General features: G+C 34.7%; 1 protein-coding gene across 2 annotated transcripts in view; it reads left to right on the forward strand.

The window, feature by feature from the left end:
* Positions 1–25,669, forward strand: part of CENPC (centromere protein C) — a 100,933-nt gene extending 75,264 nt beyond the window's left edge. For both annotated transcript variants that reach the window (XM_045997962.1, XM_045997963.1), the window contains 7 exons: positions 1,058–1,117; positions 11,929–12,033; positions 12,795–12,923; positions 14,842–14,937; positions 16,622–16,776; positions 22,588–22,678; positions 23,573–25,669. In XM_045997962.1, the coding sequence (XP_045853918.1) occupies positions 1,058–1,117; positions 11,929–12,033; positions 12,795–12,923; positions 14,842–14,937; positions 16,622–16,776; positions 22,588–22,678; positions 23,573–23,643 (707 nt within the window). In that variant the 3' untranslated portion in view covers positions 23,644–25,669. The remainder of the gene's footprint in view (positions 1–1,057; positions 1,118–11,928; positions 12,034–12,794; positions 12,924–14,841; positions 14,938–16,621; positions 16,777–22,587; positions 22,679–23,572) is intronic.
* Positions 25,670–26,097: the final 428 nt, after the last annotated feature.

Genomic DNA, 26,097 nt, shown 5'->3' on the forward strand with positions numbered 1-26,097 from the left:
TCCAGGGTGACTTTTTTCACTTAGATATTTAGCACTTAGGGGCCACTGGGTGGCCCAGTGGGTTGAGGCCTCTGCCTTCGGCTCAGGTCATGATCCCAGGGTCCTGGGATCGAGCCCCACATTGGGCTCTCTGCTCAGTGGGGAGCCTGCTTCCTCCTCTCTCTTTGCCTGCTTCTCTGCCTGCTTGTGATCTCTGTCAAATAAATAAATAAAATCTTAAAAAGTCTTTAACAACAACAACAAAAAAGATATTTAGCACTTAACTGGTGTGGCTGGAACAGTTGAGGGCTGGTCACATGTATCTTTTTTCTCCGCATGTTCTTTCCATGTGCTTAGCTTGGGTTTCCTCACAGCATGGTAGTCTTGGGGTGATCAGACTCACATAAGATGTCTTTCTCCAAAGTGAAGTTCTAAGAGACCCAGGTGGAACTTGAATATCTTCTTAGGACTTACCCTTTGAGGTCCCAGAATGTCATTTTGTTTGTGTTCTGTTGGTCAAGCAGGTCATTAAGATCAGCAGAGATTCAGGGAATAAGGGAATTCAGAGAAAAGGGAATTAGACTCTGCTTCTTGATAAGGAATGACATTTGTGCATAGGAAGAGAAAGAATTAATGGCAGCTATGTTTAGATGCTATTTCAATACTAAAGTTGAAAATTCTGGCCTAATTGGCACACTGCTAAATTTAGTATACTTGTACTATTTTAGATCTTGAAAGATCATATATTCCATAATATTAGCATTTGATTGTTCTTTGTTACACCCTACATTTTAATGTACTAAGTTGCTTATTTTACCTCAAGTCTAGAAAACTTACTTCTTTTTTGTTATGTTTAATTGTTAGGCTCTTTAGACATATACATTGTAGTAAAATGTAGAGAAATGTTACACTGTTTTTTCATTAGTCTTTATTCCTCAGCAGTAAAAAGTAAAAGAAGTAATAACATTGTAAGTTAAATTTAATTAAAATACTTATATTGAAATTGACAACTAACACAGTTTAATTCAACATGGAATTAGCAGCCTTTGCTCATGAGATTATCATTTGCATTTTGCAGGTGACTCAAGAGTAAAAATATCTACAGTGATACCAGAGGATAAAATACATCACAAGTTAGGTAAGATTATTTCTGTCTTTTAATATCTTCATATTATAAAACTTCTGTTACTAAATGGGTCTTAATTCTTCTCACACAGAGAGGAAGTATTTGGATTAACTGGCAGATAAATTGAAGCTATTTGTTTAGTTTTTATGAATTTCAAAATAAGTCATCATAGGCCAGTGATGATCTTTATTAAATCTTGTGTCCCTCTCACTCTTTGCCCCATATTAAGGAACATGATTTTGCCCAGGCTAAGAAGTTAGGGTGGAGAATTCTGTAAATAATAACTGCTAGGTAGATGACATTTGACAACTCCCATTTTTATCCAGCTCATTTGCAAACAAAGCAGTAGCTGGCATAGGTAGGCAAAGGTGGGAGCTGGGGAACCCATAAAGAGGCCATGGAGGATTAAAATTCTTCAGTTCCCAATGGTATATTTGCAGTCAGGATTCATGAGACCTTTTGCACTTGTACCTAAGGAAACCACTAGAATTGAAGCTTCCTCAAATTGCTTCAACCAAAAACTCACATTTTGTCAATATTTTGTGGGCCCATGTGAAGACTGTTCTACCTCTTAGTGCTTAATACTTCCTTGAAAATTGGAATGATAACTAGTCAGGAGTAGGCAAACAGAGATAAAAATGTTTCTGAGCAAGAGCTTTAGCAACTAGAGAGAGGAAAATCAAGTATCTTGCCTAAGAAAGTAGACAACTGCTGGTGAGCTAGAATGTTTGTTAGTAGATGCATAACAGTTTCAACAATAAAAGAAATATGAGGATTTTCAGAGATTCCATTCTAGCATAGAAAACTTTCTGGGACTGAAAAGCTCAGTTTTGTTTTTTTTTTTGTTTTTTTTTGTTTTTTTTTAATTTATAAAGTCAGTAGATGGGGGCGCCTGGGTGGCTCAGTGGGTTAAAGCCTCTGCTTTTGGCTCAGGTCATGGTCCCAGGGTCCTGGGATCGAGCCCCACTTCGGGCTCTCTGCTCAGTGGGGAGCCTGCTTCCCTCTCTCTGCCTGCCTCTCCGCCTACTTGCGATCTCTGTCTGTTAAATAAATAAAATCTTTAAAAAAAAAAAGTAGATGAAGTGAAACTAAAGGGTAATCACTGTTGCTGAGAGCTAAATTAGTAACTGGTGTTGACATGGAAGAAGTTTATCAGAGACAAAATATGAAAAGATGGAAAGCGTGAGGAAGAAAGGTGGAAATAATATGGAGACAGCTGAGAAAACTTGCAAATAATAGGATTTCCAGAAAAGAGAAAAAGGTGGAGGAAGGAAAAGAGTTAAAAGAAGTATATTAAAGAAAACTTACCTGAATTAAAGATGGCTTAAATCTGCTATTTGAACGAGTTTGCCAAATGCCAGTCAAAAATATTGAAATAGATACACTTCTAGATATCAATGAATGAAATTCCTAAATTTCAAGACTATAGGAAGCTTCTAGACAGAAAAATATATACATAAGGGAGAAAAAATGATGAGTACTGTTGATCTGTATAACATTGGAAGAATAACATCTATAGCCTATTTTAAGAAATATATTACAATCTAGTAATCCTGCACCTAGCCAAGATATTTTCCTTTCTGGTAAGTGAATTTACTTTGCAGATAATGCAAAGATTGAGTTGACTTTAGATCCTCTGATAAAATACTCATGTATTTTAACTAAGTATATAAATCAAAACTGACTCCAAAGAAAGGAAACAGTGGTGAGGAATAATTCTTGTAATATATGTGCTTAAATTTAAATAATGTGTATTTGTTTTCTGATGCTATGTACTAAATTACCACAATTTAGTGGCTTAGACAACACACATTTATTTATTATCCATATTTTCTTTTGGTCAGAAGCCCAGACGCAGATTAGCTGGATTCTCTGTTTAGGAGTCAAAAGTGTCAGCCTGGGTTGTGGTCTCATCTGAGGTTTGAGGTCCTATTCCAAGCTCATGTGGTTGTTAGATTTCAGTTCCTTGAAACTGAGGCTGAGGTACCTGTTTTTTTTGCAGGCTCTCAGCCATGGGCCATTACTTTCAGCTTCTAAAGGCTACCTGCAGTTCTTGCCACCTGACCCTTTCCATAGGCCCCTTCACAGTATGGCACCTTGGTTCTTCAGAGTCAGCAAGGCAGAATTTCTGCTTCTGCTCGATGGTGTCTTATATGTATGATAGATAGTGTCACATATATAATCATAATGTAATCAGAGTGATTCCCTGTTACTATTGCCATATTCTGCAGATGAGAAGAAAGTCACAGTTCCCACTTACATCTTAGGGGAGGGGATTATTACACAAGGATGTGAATAATTCATTGCTGATACCTAATGTTAATGTGAATGGGGATTTATTAGTGTTAAATAATGACTTTTATAATAATACTTCGAAATCCATACTATCTTTAATTAAAACTTAATGTGGTAAGGAAGAGAATAGGGGCAGAAGAGCAGTAGTAAAAGTAGTCTAAATGTTTTATTTTACTGAGTGAGAAAAGGAGAAGATAGCATATGTTGGTCAGGGTTATAGTTTTTAACATAATCATAAGATTATGTTAAAGAAGAATTTCATAAGAAATTCTTACGATTTCTTATAATCATAAGAAATGTGAATTTGATTTTTGAGTGCCAAGAATGGGAAGGTGACCAATATTAGAGGGAAAAAAGCACAGTAAAACTTGAAAATGACCAAGGGAGGGGAAAAAAAAGATACGGTCAGGGCGCCTGGGTGGCTCAGTGGGTAAGCCGCTGCCTTCGGCTCAGGTCATGATCTCAGGGTCCTGGGATTGAGTCCCGCAGAGCCTGCTTCCCTCTCCCTCTCTCTGCCTGCCTCTCTGTCTACTTGTGATCTCTCTCTGTCAAATAAATAAATAAAATCTTAAAAAAAAAAAAAGATACGGTCATTTGCTCAAATCAATATAAATGAGAAAGAAGCATTAATGCAAAATAACTAGTTAAGTATAAAGTAAGATGGAAGGAATAAAAAGAAAGATGGTACTTGTTATACTAAATAACGGATTGAATTCCTCTAATAAGGTAGGGACTCTCAGATTTGGTTGAATAGTACAACAGAATAAAGAAGGACATGTAATGATAAAAAATTAATGAAGACGATAGAAAATGCTTATGTACCAAACAACTTATCAAATAAAATATATAAAGAAAAAAAGTTTTAAAAAAACCCAAATTTTTACTTAAACAGTATAGTTAGACTGGGAGATTTTAATAAACTACTTTCAGAATTGGAAACTTCTAGCAAGCAAAGTAGGTAAAACCATAGGAATTTGATTATATAGCCAACAAAGTCAGCTTAGCATATAGAACTTTGCATTGTTTAGATAAAATTAGTGGATTTATGTGTATACACACAAACACATGCATACATAACTACCCTGATTTATAAATTTTCTATTGTGGAGCATTTAGATGGTGTTCAGTTTGGTTTTTGTTTTCTAAATATAAATAGTACTACCATGAAAGTTCTTATAAATACAGCTTTACCCATTTAATAAAAAAAAAAAAACGGTAATAGCAGGACACCTGGCTGGCTCAGTCAGAAGAACATGTGACTCTTGCTCTTGGGGTCATGAGTTTGAGCCCCATGTTGGGTGTAGAGATTACTTAAAATAAGGAAGTAAGTAAATAAAGTTAAAAAAACAGTAATAGCTAATGTTCAATGAATTGCTATATGTCAGGCATTTTACACCATTGTATTAAGTTACATCGCACAAAACTCTATAAGGTAGGTTCTGTTATTTATCTGTTATTTATTTTTTTAGGCAGATGGAAGAAACTACAGTTTACATTAGAGAGGTTGAGTGGCTGTAACTTCTGGGATGTTTCAAAATTAGTTCATAATAAAGTTAGTATGTAAGTTTGACTCCAAAAACTAGCTCTTGAGAATTCAGGAGAAATACTTCCAAAAGAAAATCAGCTAGATGGTTATGGTAAATTTTAACAACCTAAGTATTTTACAACCAAAGTTGTAATGATTATGAGAGTTTCAGTTTATTAATACTGCTTTTTTTTCTGCTGCTGCTTTTTAAGAAAATAAGTTTTTCTTTATTTTTTAAATTTAATTTTATTTAAATTGAATTAACATATAGTGTTTTATTAGTTTCACAGGTAGAGTTCAGTGATTCATTAGTGTTTTTAAAAAATTTTTTTATTTAAATTCAGTTAACATGTAATGTATTATTGGTTTCAAAGGTAGAGGTCAGTGATTCCTCAGTCTTACATAATACCAGTGCTCATTCCATCACCGTCGTTAATGCCCATCACCCGTTTCCCTATCTCCCCCTCCCCTAGCAACCCTCAGTTTGTTTCCTATGATTAAGAGTCTCTTACGGTTTGTCTCTTGGATTTTGTCTTGTTTTATTTTCCCCTCCTTTCTCCTATGAATCCTGTTTTGTTTCTTAAATTCCACACATAAGTAAAATCATACAATTGTCTTTTTCTGATTAACTTATTTTGCTTGGTGTGATATCCTCTCGTTCCATCTATGTTGTTGCAAGAGGCAAGATTGCAGGTTTTCTGCTGGCTGAGTAATATTCCAATGTATATACCTACCACATTTTCTTTATCCATTCCTCTGTTTATGGACATCTAGGCTTTTTCCATAACTTGGCTATTATGGACATTGCTACTATAAACATTGGTGTGTCTGTGCCCTTCGGATCACTGTTTGTGTGTCCTTTGGGTAAATACCTAGTAGTATAATTGCTGGATTGTAAGGTAGCTCTTAGTTTTTAACTTTTTGAGGAGCCTCCATCCTGTTTTCCAGAGTGGCTGCACCATCTTGCATTCCCAACAGTGTAAGAGAGTTCCCCTTTCCCCCCATCCTTGCCAACATGACATTTCCTGACTTACTAATTTTAGCCATTCTGACTGGTGTGAGGTGGTATCTCTAGTAGTTTTGATTTGTATTTCCCTGATGCTGAGTGATGTTGAGCATTTTTTCATGTGTCTGTTGGCTATATGGATGCCTTCTTTGGAGAAGTGTCTGTTCATGTCTTCTGCCCATTTCTTGACTGGATTATTTGTTCTTTAGGTGTTGAGTTTGGTAAGTTCTTTATAGATTGTAGATATTAGCCCTTTATCTGATACATCATTTGCAAATATCTTCTCCCAATCTCTTGGTTGTCTTTTGGTTTTGTCAACTGTTCCTTTGCTGTGCAAAAGCTTTTTATCTTGATGAAGGCCCAGTAGTTCGTTTTTACCTTTGGTTCCCTTTACCTTTGAAGATGTATCTAGCAAGAAGTTGATGTAGCTGAGGTCACAGAGGTTGCTGCCTAAATTCTCCTTTAGGATTTTATTGGATTCCTATCTCACATGTTGGTCTTTCATCCATTTTGAAAAGCTTGTTTTGTGTATGGTATAAGAGAATAATCCAGTTTTAGACTTCTGCCTGTGGCTGTCCAATTTTCCCAACACCATTTGTTGAAGAGACTGTCTTTTTTTCCATCAGATATTCTTTACTGCTTTGTCAAAGATTAGTTGATTGTTGAGTTGAGGGTCCATTTCCAAGTTCTTTCTTTTTTTCTATTGATCTATATGTCTTTTTTGTGCCCGTACCATACTTTCTTGATGATTAGAAGTTTGTAATAGAGCTTGAAGTCTGGAATTGTGATGCTGCTCAAGCTTTGGTTTTCTTTTTCAAGATTCTATTGGCTATTTGGGGTCTTTTGTGGTTCCATACAAATTTGAGAATGAGTTGTTCCAGTTCTGTGATAAAAGGTGATGGTATATCGATAGGGATTGCATTCAATGTGTAGATTGCTCTAGGTAGCATAGACATTTTCACAATATTTCTTGTTTATTGCTCTGGATAGAATAGACATTTTCACAATATTTGTTGTTCCGATCCATGAGTATGGAATGTTTTTCCATTACTTTATGTCTTCCTCAATTTCTTTCATGAGTATTCTATAGTTTTCTGAGTACAGATCCTTTGCTTCTTTGGTTAGATTTATTCCTAGGTATCTAATGTTTTTTGGTGCAATTGTAAATAGGATCAACTCTTTAATTTCTCCTTCTTCTGTCTCATTGTTAGTGTATAGAAATGCAACTGATTTCTCTGCATTGATTTTATATTATACTACTTTCCTGAATTCCTATATGAATTCTGGCAATTTTGTGGTGGAATCTTTTGCATTTTCCACAGAGTATCATGTCATCTGTGAAGACAATTCTTTTTTTTTTTTTTTTTTTTTATGATTTCTTTATTAGAGAGCACACACACAGGTAGGGGAAGGGACAGAGGGAAAGGGAGAAGCAGATTCCCCACCGAGTAGGGAGCCTGACATGGGGCTTGATCCAAGGACTCTGTGATCATGATTTGAGCCAAAGACAGATAAGCATTGATATCATTGAGCCACCCAGGCACCCCTGAAGTCTACTGCTGTTGTACTACTGTCAGTTTCTCTCTTTGTGTCTGTTAGTATTTACTTTATATATTTAAGTGTTCCTGTGTTGGGTTCATGTATACTTACAACTGTTAAATCCTCTTGTTGGATTGATCCTGCATAATTATATAATTCCCTCCTTTGTCTCTTGTAGTCTTTTTTTTTTTTTTTAAGATTTTATTTATTTATTTGACAGAGATCACAAGTAGGCAGAGAGGCAGACAGAGAGAGAGGAGGAAGCAGGCTCCCCACTGAGCAGAGAGCCCAGTGCGGGGCTCAATCCCAGGACCCTGGGATCATGACCTGAGCCGAAGGCAGAGGCTTTAACCCACTGAGCCACTACCATTGTATGGGGCAGTTTTAAGTCAGCTAAGGCAATAACCTTATGCATGAACTTTTCCCAAACTTCCATGATGCTGTTGAGGTCCTAGGCAATTGACACAGCAGTTGTGATAAATAAAAACATTTCACCTCAGTCTCCTTTACTTCGTAACATAGATACTGACATGGTAGGAAGCTCTTGGCTTAGAAGAAAGATAACTAAATTTTAGATTTTAGAAAATGGACTCAAAAGTGGCTGATGAAACAAATTGGTTGATACCTTAATCTTGGTAACTTGTCCTCTGGTATATCCTCCAGGATTATTCCACTAAAGTTTTTATTTTTCAAAGAAGTTACACTTCACATTATTGTAAGTAATCACTTGTCGGTGTTCCAGATGTATCTTAGCTAAAACTAGTGAATGCCCTAAATTAGATGGTTTTGAAGCCTGTACATTTGGTATTGTTTGACCCTTAAACTTTTACATCTCTTAGCATGGAGGACGAAGAAAGGCTGTACATTGTTGCTTGAGAGTCTGTACATTTAGACCAAATTGTATTTACACTGTCAGTATGGCAAATGAGTGAAAAAAAAATGTTAATACACTATTGGATTTTTTATTTCTTTTTTTGATTCAGCTTGTCCCAGGCTGAAAACCTCAATTTATGTTCATGACAGTGGGGATTTTTTTTTTTAAATGTCTACATTCTTTCTAATAAACTGTTGGAAGACTTTTTTGGCTGTCCTTTTAAGTGTCTGGTTTACTGTAATTTCATGTATTACCATTTACTGGAATGGAGTTTTTATTTTTACTTGAGGAAGAATTTGGGAATATTCCTCTGTTTGGGGGGAAAAAGGCTTGCTGTAATGTCAGGAAACCTTTTAAAAGTGGATCTGTAATAGCAAATTGTAGATGCACTTTGCAGCGGTTGGAAAAGAAAGTGTTGTGATTTGATTGAAATAAAACTAAATGTGTTGTCCTCCTGTAAAAAAAAAAAAAAATTTAATTTATTTATTTGACAGAGATCACAAGTAGGCAGAGAGGCAGACAGAGAGAGAGGAGGAAGCAGGCTCCCCACTGAGCAGAGAGCCCAGTGCGGGGCTCAATCCCAGGACCCTGGGATCATGACCTGAGCCGAAGGCAGAGGCTTTAACCCACTGAGCCACCCAGGTGCCCTGTCTTGTAGTCTTTATTTTTAAGTTTTTTTTTGTTTGATGTAGTTATTGCTACCCTAGCTTTTTTTTTTTTCTCACTTCCATTAGTATGGAGTCTTTTTTGGTCCTAATTTCAGTTTGTATGTATGGTTAGATATGAAATGAGTTTATTGTAGACAGCATGTTGATGGGTCTAATTTTTTATCCATTCACTCACCCTGTGTTTTTTGATTAGAGCATTCAGTCCATTTACATTTAGAGCAATTATCGATAGGTGTGTACTTACTGTGACTTTTTTCATTGTTTTCTGTTTCTTTTTTTTTTTTTTTTTGCTCTCGTGATTTTATGACTTTCTTTAATGTTATGCTTTTAATCTCTTTTTTTTGTTTTGTTTTGTTTTGTGTTTCCATTACAGGGTTTTTACTTATGGTATTAACATGAGGTTCATATGTAATATTCTGTGTATATAGGAATCTATTTAAAGTTGATGGTTGGATAGGTTCCAACACATTTTAAAAGCACTATGTTTTTGCTCCCGCATCCATGTTGTGAATCCCAGAGATAATTTTTCTAGATATAATCGGTTTTACTATTTCTATCTTTTAACCTTCATACTAGCTTTATAAATGATTGATGTACTATGTTTTTCATATGTTTGCTTTTACCAGTGAAAATTTTCCTTTCCTAATTTTCTTCTAGTTATAGCCTTTTCTTTTCTGCTTAAAGGAATTTTTTTAATATTTCTTATAAGGCTGGTTTAGTGGTGATGAACTAATTTAACTTGTTTAGGAAATTCATATCTCTCCTTCAGTTTTGAATAACCTTCCCTAGAAGAGCATTCTTGATTTTATTGTTTTGTTTTTGTTTTGTTTTTCCTTTCAGGACCTTGGATATATTCTGTTTCCCTTTTCTGGCATGCAAAGTTTCTGCTGAAAAATCAGTTGATATCCCCCCCCCCTTTTTTTGGTAAATATTTTATTTATTTGACAAAGATCACAAATAGGCAGGGAGGCAGGCAGAGAGACAGGATGAAGCAGCTCCCTTTTGAGCAGAGAGCCCAATGCGGGGCTCGATCCCAGAACCATGAGATCATGACTCATGACCTGAGCCACAGGCAGAGGCTTAACCCACTGAGCCACCCAGGAGCCCCAAATCAGTTGATATCTCTATGAGTTTTCCCTTGTACATAACTATCTGCTTTTCTCTTGCTGCTTTTTAAAAATTTATTTATTTATTTATTTATTTATTTATTTTCTTGCTGCTTTTTAAAAAGATTTCTGCTTTATCTTAACTTTTGGTGTTTTAATTATTATGTGTGTTGGTGTGGACCTCATTGGGACCTCCTTGCTCTCTGTTCTTCCTGAACTTGGATGTCTGTTTCCTTTCCCAAATTAGGGAAGTTTTCAGTTATTATTTCTTCAGTTAAGTTTTCTGCCCTTCTGTCTCTGTTTTCTTCTTCTTCTTCAACCCCTATTAGTACTACTGTTATTACACTTGATGTTGTCCCAGGGTTCCCTTAACCTATCCTCATTTAAAAAAAATTTTTTTTCTTTTAACTTTTCAACTTAGGTGCTTTTTTACTACCCATCTCATTGATCCATTCTTCTATATCCTCTAGTTTGCTGTCAGTTCCTATAGTCTGTTTTTCCTTTCAGTTTTGTATTGTTTAGCTCTGGTTCTTTTTTGTATTTTTTTATCTCTTTATTGAAGTTCTCACTGAGTTCATCCATTCTTCTCTCAAGTTTGGTGAGCATTTTTATGATCATTACTTTGAACTCTCTTTCAGATGGATTGTTTACTTGTGTTTTGTTTAGGGTTTTTTTTTGTTGTTGTTGTTGAGTTTTATCTTACTCTTTCATTTGGAACATGAGCATGATCATGTCTCCTTATTTTGTCTAATGTTCTATTTGTATCTGTGAATAAATTGGACAGTTGCCGTTCTTGGTCTTGAAGAAGTGGACTTGTGTAAGAATATCCCCTGTGTAGACTCTGTGTTTTGGTGGTTTTGGGTGGCCAGCTAGACCTGGAGTGTGCCTGGGCTGTGGTCACCCTGGTGTGATGAGGCAAAGCAGATGGGGTGCTACCCTGGGGATGGTTGGAGCTTGGGTCCTGGGTCTGGCTATGGTAGTCCTAGCAGGCCAGCTAGAGCACCTGAATTTTGATCCCATCTGCATTATCAAGATGAAGGAATATAAACAATGGTGCTCGCCAGCACCTGTTGACCTGGAGAGAGTTCCAGTAGCTGTGCCTCTTTTGACAGATGCTCTAAGGTTAGAAAATGGATTTTCTTCAGTTACTGTCTAGTTACCCTTTAAACCACTGGTATTTTGTTTGTTTGTTTTGTGCCTCAGGGCAGGTGAGTCTGTGCACCTCTCAGTGACATCCTTCTGCAGGTTATCAGGTGGAGTGGAGTTCCAGATACTACTGTGTCTTGTCTCTCCTCCCTTTCTCTCCGTGGTCCCTCTGTCCTTTGTTGAGCAGAAGTTCTTCAGTCAGTTTTCAGTTCTTCAGAAGAAATTGGTCTATATTTAGGTGCAGGTTCAGTATGTCCACGGAAGTTGTGGGCTCAGGGTCTTCCCTATGTTACTGTCTTAGACCACCTCTAGCTTTGCCTCTTTTTGTGAATATTTTTGCAGATTCATTTTATATAAGTTAAATTCTAAATCAAGTTATGGCTAAGTTGCTTTCAATCAGTTTACATTTCTACTTACAGTATGTTTGAGTTCTTTAACATCATTCACCCCGGGTGTCATCAAGTTTTTTAATCTTTGCCAATCTAGCAACTTGTTTTTTCATTGATATTTCTTTAACTATAAGCACAAATATATTGTAAAATTTTTTTTCTACTGTATTGTCTAGAAACATTAGTGTCTAGAGGGTAATATCAATCTTTCCACTACAAAGACCATCCAATTAAACATTTATGTGTGTACCTTTTTGTGTGATATCTTTTTACAGTATTGCCTTCCAACACACCAAATGTTCGTAGGACCAAGAGAACACGATTGAAACCTTTGGAATATTGGCGGGGAGAGCGAATAGATTATCATGGAAGGCCATCAGGTAAATTCCAGTTTGCACTTCAAAATCTGACAAACAATAATTAGGATGTAACAGTTTATGTATATTATGTGCAAAGCACTTTTTTACATATGTACATAAATTACCTTACATATGTACATAAATTACCTCATTTTATCATCATCCTCCAAAAATGAGGCCAGAATAGATTCAAGTACATATCTATCTGATTACTATGAAAATGCTTATCTTTTTCTCTCTTGGTAGCAGTTTGAGGTGAGTTTGTGGCTTGAGAATATTTTTATTCCATACTATTAACAAGATTTTTAATTGCAAGAAATAAGTCATTAGATCAGAACGTGAGAAAATAGTAAGTGGCAAAGATTAGGTATTCCCTTTTACTATTCTCATCCCATTTGCTCATCATATTTCTCTATAGAAATATAGACAGTGAGCCAGAAAATTACTTCCTTTCTGTGATGGATATATCTAAGTCAAAGAACTAAACTCACATATAAATTATTATAAATATTTCATTGCTGGCTTTTGTGTTGTTTTCAAACTGACTTGATTTCAAGCAACAGATCATTCTATCATGTTTCATCAGTGCATCTGGATTTAGTGTGGTAGAAACTTAAGTGAAATTGGTTGGTATTTGTGTTGTTTGAGTTACTAACTGTAAATATAATCGTAATATATTCTTTGGTAGTCTGAAAGAAAATATGCTATAGTAATTTAAATTTTGGTTCAATATTTTTACTTTCTCAGGTATGATATTTACCTTTTTTGTCATTAACTTTCAGGAGGATTTGTGATTGGTGGAATACTGTCCCCAGACACAGTATCATCTAAAAGGAAGTCAAAAGGAAACATTGGAAAAGTCAATGAAATGGTTGCTAGGAAAAGGATCTGTCTTGATAATGAGGAAAGAAGTATGAACTTATTCCTGAAAGTAACCTTTAGATTTTATTTTAAATAATAGTGCTCTGAGAAGTAGCTCTTTACAAATTCTGTAATTTATTTGTAAAAATGTTAGATGTAATACTTTAGAGTGAATTCATCTTTTTTTCTTTATTTTTTTATTAAGTTTTTTTAAAATTTTAATTCCAGTGTAGTTAACATACAGTGTCCTATTAGTTTCAGGCGTACAATATAGCAATTCAGTTCTAAACATCATTACTCAGTACTCATCATGATAAGTACACTCTTAATCCCCTTCACCTACTTCACCCATCCTTCCACATACCTCCCTTCTGATATGCTTTATTTTAAATAAGTACCCTCAGTGAAAGTCACTTTTTTTTCAACAAGAACATTTTTAACTCAAAACATACTTCAGAATACATGGTTCCAAAAATATATATAAAGCATTCCATCCAAGAAAAATAGAATACACATTTCTTCAAATACAGAAGAATCCCCTGGTTAAACCACGTAAAAAGAGACATAACAAATCCTGTGAACTTAAGAAGACTGAAATCATACCAGTATATTTTCCAACCACAGTGGTAAAAACTAAAGATCAACAATAAAACAAAGCTGGAAAATCTACAGTGTAAACTATTAAATATTTAGCATGTAAATACTAAACAATACACTACTGCACAGACAAGCATTGGGCGAAATAAATCAAATGGTAAAACTGCTCATTACTTTCAATGTTATGTTAGTGTTTCTTTTGGTCTCTCTTTTATTTATTTCTGATTTTTCTTTGTTACTTCCTTCCTCTACTAAATTTCAGCTGTCTTTTTCTAGTTCTTGTGTAATGTTAAGTTGTTTCTTTGAACTTTATTTCTTAATACAAGTATTTATAACATAAATTTCACTCTTAACATCTGCTTTTGCTGCATCCTATAGGTTTTGGAATATTGTGTTTTCTTTTTCTATTGTTTTGAATTCACTTTTTAAAAAAATTTTTTTTAATTTTTAAATTTTTTTAAAAAGATTTTATTCATTTATTTGACAGGCAGAGATCACAAGCAGGCAGAGAGGCAGGTAGAGAGAGAGAGGTGGAAGCCAGCTCCCTGCTGAGCAGGGAGCCTAACATGGGGCTCGATCCCAGGGCTCTGGGATCATGACCTGAGCCGAAGGCAGAGGCTTTAACTAACACTGAGCCACCTAGGTGCCCCCCTTGAATTCACTTTTTAATGTCCACTTTTTCCCCAAATTCTGAAAATAAACAGATTTTTGCTTTTTTAAAAAAATCATTAATAGCATAATATAAAACACTTCCTCATGAGTAAATTACCCTATCATTTGAAGCTAACTTTTCCCATGTCAAATTATGATTAAAATTGACATTTTTTTTTTTTTAAAGATTTTATTTATTTATTTGACAGACAGAGAGATCACAAGTAGGCAGAGAGGCAGGCAGAGAGAGAGGAGGAAGCAGGCTCCCTGCAGAGCAGAGAGCCCGATGCGGGACTCGATCCCAGAACCCTGAGATCATGACCTGAGCCAAAGGCAGCGGCTTAATCCACTGAGCCACCCAGGCGCCCCTAAAATTGACATTTTTAATGAATTTTTTTCTGAAGTGTATTTTATACTTCTCGCTCTCTGAAAGAATATTCTAAACTTTCTTGATGATGCAAGAGTATCAAGAGTTGTCATAACAGGTTTGCAGAAAATAAGTTTAGTATGTTTGCTTCTGTATTAAATCATTGTGGTTTTTGAATTTTTGTTTGTCAGAGTGGTCATTTATGAATAGGAAAATAGAAAGAGGTTGTTATGCCTGTGGTAGTCTTTTTTTTTTTTTTTTTTCCAACTTATCATAGCTGTATTTAATACCAGACTTCTTTTTAATTGGGAAGAATTTTAAGTAGCTTTATTACAATGATTTTTCTTTTGCAGAGAATAAATTCATGGTAAATCTGAGTATACCTCTGGGAGATCCATTGAAGCCAACAAGGGTAAAGGACCCAGAAACAAGAGAAATTATTCCCATGGGTAAGATTAGGGATAATGAAAATGCTTAATTTAATAATTAGTGAGGACAGATTGCTGGCTTGATGACTACCCTATCTACTTTCTCTTTTACTTCCTAGCTCTTTTAGAGCCAAAATCCATAGAGTGTCTAATTCCAGTGAGCAGCCTTTGAGGACTACTCTGGAGGAGCTCTGATAGCAAACAATGTGGAGGGACATATAACACAATGCATTTATCCTCTACGGTGCAGGTGCTATCATCAGGAGTGTTGCCTCCCCCAGTAGGGCCCAGGCCTTCTTTAACCAAGATGATACGTGGGAACAGGGCTTTTTTATGGGCAGTTGTTGCAATTTAGCTGGTAGATCCTAGAACATACCCTTACTATGAGTCCAGACAGGGATTGTGGACAGGATTTAGACAGCCTTCTGCATCATGGGATGCCAATAATAGTACCTGGGAGATCAGAGCTTTAGAGTGATGACGAGCAAGGACATTGATCGGCATGCCATAAATGCCACAGTTAACCTTAAGGCCAGCAGAGGGATCCTAGAGGCCTACCGTCGTATCTAATAGGCATTAAAAGTACATTGTCTCTGAGACCATGACTGGCTCAAAAGATGAGCTATAGTGTGGTAAGGTCAAATAGGGACCACTTAGCTATATACCAACAGGCAATATTTACATATAGGAAATGTTTAAATGTTTTAGCTGTTTTGGCTATACCAGTGAGTACTCAGGACTAATTTCTCCTAAGTCAGAGGACAAATAGTTCAAACCAGAGTGGCAGTAATGGGGCTGTGAAATAGGTTCCATTTGATAGCTTAAGTAGTATTAAGTATTTTTATGATCGGATTGTTTATTTCGCAACAGAGGTAGAAGTACAGAAAATTTTGTTTAGTGTAACGTTCTTAACCAAAAACATTGCTATATTGTATCAGGTTAGAAAAGTTGTCAGGGTTGTCAGGAGTTCATAACTTTTTGTCTGTTTCTTGAGTCTATATATTTTTTGTATTCTATAATCTGTGAGATTACTAACATTCCTAAATACCCAAGGAAACAGAAGTTGATTGCAGAAGAATATATTAACTATATATTTGGAAAGGTTTATAAGTAAAAGGGGAATTCAGAATTAAGATAGTGATTTGTGAGCAACAGTAAGTACTCTGGCTTTACTTGATAAAAATCTTGCTGTTTAATAATCAGTCAAGCAAGCACAAAATAATCTATTATGATACATTTGTTAATTGTGGGCCATGTTAAACTTTATAAAGATGTGGAAATCTTGTTTCTTAGCTAACTTTGTTCTCTGAGCTATAATAGAAATAATAATAATTCTGCCATTTTTTTATTAATAGCTAAGACTTAACTAATGCTTATTAATTGTGCCAGGCAGTATTTTAAATACTTTATACACATTTATTCATTTGATATTCACAACTCTAACATAGATGAACTATTATTGTCCCATTTTAGAGAAAAGAAAACAGAGGCAAAGAGAAGTAACTTGCCTGGTCACACAACTTGTGAGACAGACAAAATTTGACCTCTACCATTCTAGCTCAAGTAAATGACCTTAATCACTTCTGTCTTTGTAAGCCAGGTTTATATCTAGGAATAATGCTATTGTATATGTGTGTATATATGTTATATTATTGAGCATTACTATTGCTGTTGCTTTATATTTATATTAGTGTTTTTCCCTTAGAACTTTTAAGGCCACGAGATACATATCAATTTTGTGTTGCGCATGGTGAGTTGAAAGTGTATAAAACACTGGATACACCTATTTTTTCTTCTGGAAAATTGATATTGGGACCACTTCAAGAAAAGGGAAAGCAGCATGTTGGCTCAGATATATTGGTGAGTGTATTTCTCCATATGTTTATGTTTTTCTATTGGCATAACTCTGATTTATTGGACTTGATGAGGCATTAAAAATGCTGTTTTCACAGAAATGATATTATTGTGGTACATAGAGAATTTTTCTGTTAAATCTGGTTAGAGTCAATCAGGCAATGGTTATTTAATAAGTACCTGTTCTGGGCATAGCTGTGTAACTTTGAAATTTAAAAGTTTAAGGAATGTTCTTTACTTTGAGGAACGGTAGAGTATAGGTTTGCAAACAAATCATTAGAGCTGGTGAAAATTAAGTCTAAATTTCACTGATCATGTAGTTTAGCAATAATGAGGTTTTAAAAGTCTTTCTCAGAATCATGTAATTAGCAGTAGACTAAGGAGTAGGAGCTAGTTATTTCAATAAGTACTAAATAATACTGTATGTGGCAGCATTACTGGCTGAAATTATAATGAGATTCAAGGTGAGTCCGTCTTTGTTCTCTCATTGGAGACACACAACCTTGCACCACTGATGTGAAGTATATATATGTTATATTTGTACATTTTGAATTTGAAAATTGCAGAATTTGAATATCACCAAATTTTAATAATATTTACTATTTTAGGGATGCCTGGGTGGCTCAGTTGGTTGAGCGTGTCTTGGGCTCAGGTCACGATCCTAGGGTCCTGGGATTGAGTCCCACATCCGGCTCCTTACTCGGTGGGGAGCCTGCTTCTCCCTCTGCCTGCTGTTCCTCTGCTTTTGCTCTCTCTTTCTGACAAATCAATCAATCAATCAGATCTTTAAAAAATATATATATTTACTGTTTTACTGCCGTTTAAAAATACTGAGTCTAAGGCACATTTTTCAGTATGTAACATTTCAAGAACCTGTGGTATCTTGGGTTACTGGAGTATTGCATTCAAAACAATTACTTTACTCAAGAAAGAAAAAGAGAAGGAACATGAGGACCCTTGGGTTTATATTATCAAAGAAGGGCAAATTGAGACAAAAGAAGGCACACATGAAAGAGTAACTCATTAATACCTTAGTTTGGTAGAATTAGAAAGTACTTTAATCCAATCTTAAAATGATAAAGATCTCCAGGTGCTATTAAAAGAGTAAAAAACAGGGGCGCCTGGGTGGCTCAGTGGATTAAGCCGCTGCCTTCAGCTCAGGTCATGATCTCAGGGTCCTGGGATCGAGCCCTGCATCAGGCTCTCTGCTCCGCAGGGAGCCTGCTTCCTCCTCTCTCTCTGCCTGCCTCTCTGCCTACTTGTGATCTCTCTCTCTCTGTCAAATAAAAAAATAAAAAAAAAAATAAAAAAAAAGAGTAAAAAACACATTTAACTAACTAAAGTAATGATGATTTCTACACAATAATTAAGGAACAGTTAATAAGACAAGCATTATGAAATATCATCATTGAAATAATACCAGTTACCCATAAACTGTGATGCCTTTATTAGACAAAAGAAAATTTAAATAGTAAATTTAAATAGTAAATGTTTGAAAGTATTTAATATGGCTACTATTCAAAGGAATGCACATTAAAAAACATTAAAAACAAGAATAGTTTATATTTACTGAGCTAGTAGAAATTATTGGAAAAATATCTGTACCCTTTGATTTCTGACTCTTATTTCAGTATATTTCCTCAGAAAATAAAGGGTAGGGAAACTGGACATATATAGGTATTTTTTGTACCATTGATAGTAATTGCAAAAATTAGAAACTATTGAAAAGTGTTGCAGAAAGAAATGGTTATATTTTATATTTTGACTTTATAATAAGATGTCATTATATGATAATAAGCAGTTATATAGCATTTAGATGTTCCAGGTACTGTAATAAGTATTTTTATATCAGTTTAAGCATATATTTTTGAAGAATAGCCATATAAGAAGAACTTTAGGATAAATATTTAAGCAAAATTATGGAAAATAGAAAACTGTTTTATTCTGACTAGAATTTAAAAATGAAAATTGAAAGAACTATAGAAAAATAACATGTTATCAGATGATTATAGTTTATTTTTATTTCTTCTAAATATTGCCTTTAACTTTTTATAATGGAAATCAGAGTTAAAGTTGTTTTTTTTAATATCAGAGTATTTTTACATTTTTTAAAACATGAAGCACACTTTTAAATATATGCTTTTGAAAAACAAAAGGGACCAGATAGAGAACTAGCATAGGCTGTTAACTCTTTCCTTCAAACTCAATGTTAAAAAGTCTGTATGAGAGGGAGATAGTAGCAGTAGTAGATTTGTTAAAATGAAACCACAAAAGAATTAACAGATTAACTATGGGATCTGGTTGTGGAGCTCTCCCAAAAGATGAGATTTAGAAATGGAAATATAAAATATATATTTTATTGTATTATGTAAATATAAAATATATAATATATATGTAAAATATATTATATAATATAAATATAAAAAATTAGGTAATATAAAATATAAAAGTGAAGTGATGTGGACAACAGGAAAAAAAACAGAAGAGAGGAAATAAAACCAAATGAGTGAAGGGGTGGAAATAATTGAAAATTAGACAATAAATGTTCCAGAACTAAAAAAAAGTTAGAGCAATATACTTTAAAGAACCAGAGTTCCTTAGAGAAATGTCTGAATGGAGGCCTGGAGCTGAGCTTGAAATATATATTTTTAAAGATTTATTTATTTATTTTAGAAAGAGAATGTGGGGAGGATTGGGAGAGGGAAAGGGAGAGGGTCTCAAGCAGACTCTGTGCTGAGCGTGGAGTGTGACACGGGGCTCAGTCCCACAACCCTGAGACCATGACCTGAGCTGAAACCAAGAGTTGGAGGCTGCTTGACTGTATCACCCAGGTACCCCTGAGCTTGAAGTGTTTTGAGTAAATAAGAATAACTTAAGTGGATTGATACATATCTATTACATCTAAATTCATGAATTTGAAAGACTGCTACAAAAAGAAAAACTAATTCACCACTCTTGGAGAATTCTAGGAGGCTAACTTATTTTGACAACAAATGGTAAATAAAGGGAAATAATCAAATATTTTTTCTGCCCTTTTCTTATAAAATGTACTATTAAGTAACCAAATAAAAATGAAGTAAAGTTTGTTTTTGTTAGAAATATTTCATTTAGGGGTCCCTGGGTGGCTCAGTCGGTTAAGCATCTGCCTTTGACTCAGATCATGATCCCATGTTCCTGGGATTGAGCCCTGCATCAGGCTACCTGCTCAATGGGGAGCCTGCTTCTCCCTCTCCCTCTGATGTACCCCCTACTTGTACTCTCTCTCTCTCAAATTAATAAAATCTTTAAAAAGAAATTCCAATTAATGAAAAAGAAAGAGTAGAATGAAATATTATCATTTTGTAATCCTTGATAAACTGTTGGATCTGTTTAGGCATTGAGTATCAATGTCTGCTAATATCTAAAAAAGAAGACAACCCTGAAAGTTGAAAATAGAGCTACTGTACGACCCAGCAATTGCACTACTAGGGATTTACCCCAAAGATACAAATGTGTGATCTGAAGGGGCACTTGCACCCCAGTGTTAATAGCAGCAGTGTACACAATAGCCAAACTATGGAAAGAGCCCAGATGTCCATTGACAGATGAATGGATAAAGATGATGTGTGTGTGTGTGTGTGTGTGCGTGTGTGTATATATACATACACATGCAATGGAATATTACTCAGCCATCAAAAAAAGAAATCTTGTCTTTTGCAATGATGTGGATGGAACTAGAGGGTATTATACTAAATGAAGTAAGTCAGTCAGAGAGAGAAAGAATTATTCATATGAGCTCACTCATGTGGAATTTAAGAAACAAAACAGGAAAAAAAAACCAGGATCACAGGGGAAGAGAGGAAAAAATAAGACAAGACGAAATCAGGGAAACAGACCATAGAGACTCTTATATATAGGAAACAAACAGAGTTGGTGGAAGGAGAGTGGGAGGAGGGGTAAAAAAAAAAAATTAATTAAAAAATATTTAAAAAATAAAATAAAAAGAAGGAGAAAAAAAAATAAAAAGAAGATAACCAGACATTATGTGCCTCCTGATGGAAGAATACAACACTGTGTATGAAATAGTCTTGCAGCTTCCATCTCCTTTAAAAAACAAGCAAACAAAAAGACCTATAAAGCAAACAACAAAAATACCTGAATTTGATCAAACTCTAACCACCAATTTATAGGAAATAAAGAATAGATGACCTTTCATATGATACCCAGGGGTTGTAATCAGCAAAATTCAGCTATGCAAAGATTTTTACAGCAAACTTTGCTGCTTGATTTCTTTAAAAAATAAGTTGCAAGGAATAAAAACCAAGTAGAACCTATAGATCATTGTTTCTCAACCATGGCACTACTGAAATTTTAGACTGGATAGTGCTTTGTGGTTGAGGGGCTTCCTGTGCATTGTGGGATGTTTGGTAGCATCCCTGGCCTCTGCCAAGTAGATTCTGGTAGTACTCCTCTAGTTGTAAAAATCAGAAATGTCCCCAGACATTGCCTGTTGTCTCCTGAAATTGAGAAATCACCCCCAAATTGAGAACCACTATAGATGGAGCAATTTAAGAGGATAAACAACCTCTTAAACAATACATTTAAGAAACAATTGGAAATTTAATACTGACTGGGTATTTGATATTAAATATTCATTTATGTTTAGTTGTGATAAAACTGTTATAGTCGTGTTTTTAAAAAGCACCTTCAGGTTTGCCTGGCTGGTTCTATTGGTAGAACATGTGACTTTTTTTTTTTTGTGGTCCTGAGTTGAAGCCACATGCTGAGTATGGAGATCACTAACAATAATAATAATAATAATAATAAACTTTAAAAAATTAAAAACATCTTGATTTTTTTTATTATACTCTGAAATATTTACAGATGATTTATGATGCTGGGGTATTTATTGCAAAATAACATGGAATGGGGGAAGTAAAGAGATGGAACAGGGAAGGTTGTTAGTGTTAGGTATTCATGGGAATTCATCATCCTATATTTGTGTACTTCAAAAACCTTCCTACTAAGATGTTTGCAGAAGTGGAAAGAGGTGTACATAGCTAAGCTAAATAGATAAAGAAAAAAAAAACACCTAGAAATATATGCTTGACCTTCTGGGTAGTATGTTTGTTACCTTTTTGTCTTTTCAATTAATGCAAAATTATTTTAAGATATAATATTTTTTAAAATTAAATTATAAGGTACCATACTTTGGAACCATTTGAAGAGTTTTTCCCCCTATTTGGGGAGTCAGCATTTCATAGTGGTTAAGAGTGTGAATTCTGGAATCAAAGTGCCTGAGTTCAAATCTCGTTTCTGCCATTTACATTGTGAACTTGGAAAATTACCCCAGTCTGTTGCCTTATGAATCTGCTTTCAGGTTTCTTTAGGTTATTGGCAGAATTAGTTCCATGTTGTAGGACTGAGGCTCCCATTTCCTTGCTGGCTGTTGGCCAGAGTTCATTCCCAGCTTCTAGAAATAGCCTATATTTCTTGACTCATGGCCCTCTTATCTTCAGTGCTAGCAAACAGTCTGTGTCCTTTTCATGTTTTGAATTTCTCTGGTTTTCCTCTGCTTCATCTCTTCTGCTTCCGGGAGAAACTCTCCACTTTTAACGGTTTACGTGATTAAAATAGGCCCAACTATATAATCCAGACTTAACCTATCTCCCAGTCTCAAGGTCCCCTTTGCCCTGTAACAAAACAAATTCTGGAGATTAGAGTGTGGACATCTTTGGAGGGTCATTATTCTGCTTACTGCATTTCCTTTAAATTTCTTTGTACTGTGTTGTGGTGGTGGTTCAATTTGAAATGAGATTTTAATTTTTAATTTCACAGGTTTTTTATGTTAACTTTGGTGACCTTTTATGTACCTTACATGAAACACCTTATATAATAACAACTGGGGATTCCTTCTATGTTCCTTCAGGTAAGAAAAATAAAGACAATCTTCTTTCATATAGTTAAAATATTTATATAGTTGCTCATGAGTACCATGCAAATGGAAGCCACACTGGTCATAATAAAATGTCATGTGACTCATGACAATACATATTTTGATTTTGTCATTAGGTAAGTATGTTAGTATATGGGTACATGGAAATTGGATAAGAATTGCTTATTGCAAAATGTAAAAATATTTAGTTGTGTCTAGGATAGGAGGAAAATTATTTCTGCTATATTATCTATAAGAGATTATGTAGTCAAGCAATTTTTAGTAGATTATTTTAAACATACAGAATAGTATGTTTCATCAGCTATTAAAGGGCACAAGCCTCTGGAAAGAGAACTTTTAATTTGTTCATTTATCTATTCATCATTCAACAGAGAGTCTGTCAAGCACTGCTCTAAGAGTATAGGATACATAAGTGAGGAAAATAGGGGAAAACTCCCTGTCCTTATGGAGCTTACATTCTAATGAAAGGAGACAATAATAGTAGCAGTGTTCATATAGTCCTTAGTGTGTACCAGCACTGTTGTGAACACATTTCATTTATTGTAACTCAGTTAATCTTAGTATGTATTAGTTTGAATATACAGAAATTTTCTCTTTCTTCACCCTTGTCTAATTCACCTTTGCATTCATTATCAGAATGATGTGAGATTTTCATTTCTTTCAAACCTTGTCTGGATCACAAGTGATGGTTAACTCTTGGATTTTTTAGTTCATGGAGTTGAATAAGACTGACTTTAGGTTAGATGAACTGATTTAAGAAAAAGTTTGGTAATATATTCTGTAACTGCGTTAGTGATGGCTAAATATTTAGTCAAAAGGAAATGATGCCTATGGAAATAATTTTTTTTCTTACCACTTTTCTTCTAGGTAATTATTACAACATCAAAAATCTCCTGAATGAGGAAAGTGTTCTTCTTTTTACGCAGATAAAAAGATGAAAGATGAAGCAAAGTTTAAATACATGTGTATATATATTGTGTGTGTATATATGTGGACACATATATATACACATACACATAAATATATAAAACAGTTTGTGTAGCTGAGACATTTATCTTTATAATTATTTGTGATATTTTAAAATAAAAATTTTATTCAGTTTTGTGTGTTCTTTGATAAACATTTCAAACTCCCATGTGTCTTCTGATTTTTCTACAAATGTACACATAGTTTGTAGTGATGCCCATATTCATAGTATTTTAATAATATGAAAAGAATTACTGCTCTCACAGTGAAATATAGGACATTTCTTTTTTAGGAGAAATTTGTTAATGTGTTCATTCATTTAATAATCTTTTCTAAATGTTTTTAAGTTACTAATGAAATAATCTAGTAATGAGAATTGTGGTATATATAAATAGTACATTTGTATTACTTTCTTAGGGCTTTGTAACAAAATAGTACAAACTGGTGGCTTAAAAATAAATTTATTGTCTCACTGTTCTGAAATCAAAATGTTGACAGGACCAAGTTCTCTCTGAAACCTTCAGGTTTCACAGTGATGCTTCTGTTTAGCGCTCATATTTATATTAGAGGGAAAGTCAGTGTGAAAGATCATTTAAAAATAACTCAGGCTTTCTTCTTAATATGACCAGATGCACTGAAAATATGTAGATTTAGGAGAGAAAAATGGCTAAATGTCACAAACAAATTGCTAGCAGCTATTCCTGAAGTCATTTTAATAGGTATTTTCGTATTAACCTGGAAATCTTAGTTTCATTTGTCATCATTGTAATTCAACAGTATGTGTTCACTGATGCTTTTATTTAAAAAAAATCAGTGCACATTCATTTCTTGAGGCTTGCTAAGACATTGTCTGTTAACTTCTCAGTGTCTCTATAAGAAGTTGCAGAATTTAGTATATGAATAAACTTTTATCACTAGAGAAACTGGTTATATTTGCTTTCCTAAGTCAAGAATTACAGGACTAGATCTTTACCTGGACTGGCCAGATTTTGGTCAGTCATTTGCAATGGCTTGATTATTTTTTTAAGTGAAGCATTTATTTTATTGATGTAACTTACAAATGGTCAGATGCATAGATCTAACAGTTCAGTGGGTTCTTGGCAAAGTACATCTTAAACTAAGTAACCCACAAAACTTCTGCCACTTCAGGAAGTTCCTATTCTGTCCAATTCAATTCCTGCTAACCTGACTTGGACCCTGGGCCACTGTTTTTCTTTATCATGATGGAGAGGTTTTGCTTATTCTAAAACTGTATATAAATGGACTCAAAATATACTTTCATTCAACACAATGTCTTAAGTTTCATCCACCATAGTATGTATATCAGTTCATTCATGTTTTATTTCTGAGTAGTATTCCCTGTGAACACAGTTCCTTTTTATTTTTTTAAAGATTGTATTTATTTATTTGAGAGAGAGAGAGAATGAGAGACAGAGAGCCTGAGGGGGGAGGGTTTGAGGGTGAAGCTAAGCAGGGAAGCTGATGTGGGACTCTATCCTGGGATACCAGGATAATGACCTGAGCCAAAGGCAGTAGCTTAACCGAGCTACCCAGGCATTCCTGTTATTTCTTTTTGTAATCCTTGGAAGAGTTGGTAAGAGATTGGTAACATTTTCTTCTTAAGTGTTACAAAGAATTAACAGTAAAACCGTCCAGGTCTGGGGTTTTCTTTGTGGGGAAATTTTTAATTATGGCTTTAACTTCTTTAATAAGTACCAGAATATCCAGATTTCTTATCTCTTTAGTTTTGGTAGGTTTATTTTTTAATAATTTGCATATTTCTAAACTTTCACTTTGATTTGCATGAAATTTGTATTTTCTCTCTCAAAAGCTTTTTTGAGATTTGACATAAAATCTTAAAATACCCAAATTAATATAAAAATAGTACAGTATCTGAAGCACAAATTTTGCTGTATAATTACTTTTTTTTCCCTTTTTCTTTTTTTGGTCATTTTATCAGTTGTTCTTTTAAAATAATTAACTTTTGGGGGGAACCTGGGTGGCTCCGTGGGTTGAAGCCTCTGCCTTCAGCTCAGGTCATGGTCTCAGGGTCCTGGGATCGAGCCCTGCATGGGGCTCTCTGCTCGGCAGGGAGCCTGCTTCCCTTCCTCTTTCTGCCTGCCTCTCTGCCTACTTGTAGTCTCTGTCTGTCAAATAAATAAATAAAACCTTTAAAAAATAAAATAAAATAATTAACTTTTGGGGCACTTGGGTGGCTCAGTGAGTTAAAGTCTCTGCCTTCGGCTCAGGTCATGATCTCAGGGTCCTGGGGTCAAGCCCTGGGTCAGGCTTTCTTCTCAGGGGGAGCCTGCTTCCCCTTCCCCCTCTGCCTGCCTCCTCTGCCTACTTGTGATCTCTCTTTCTCTGTCAAATAAATAAAATTTTTTAAAAAATTAACTGTTTAATTGATTTTTCTCTTTGTATTT

Source organism: Meles meles, chromosome 2 (genome assembly GCF_922984935.1).
Source record: "Meles meles chromosome 2, mMelMel3.1 paternal haplotype, whole genome shotgun sequence".
Classification (NCBI taxonomy): Eukaryota; Metazoa; Chordata; class Mammalia; order Carnivora; family Mustelidae; genus Meles; species Meles meles.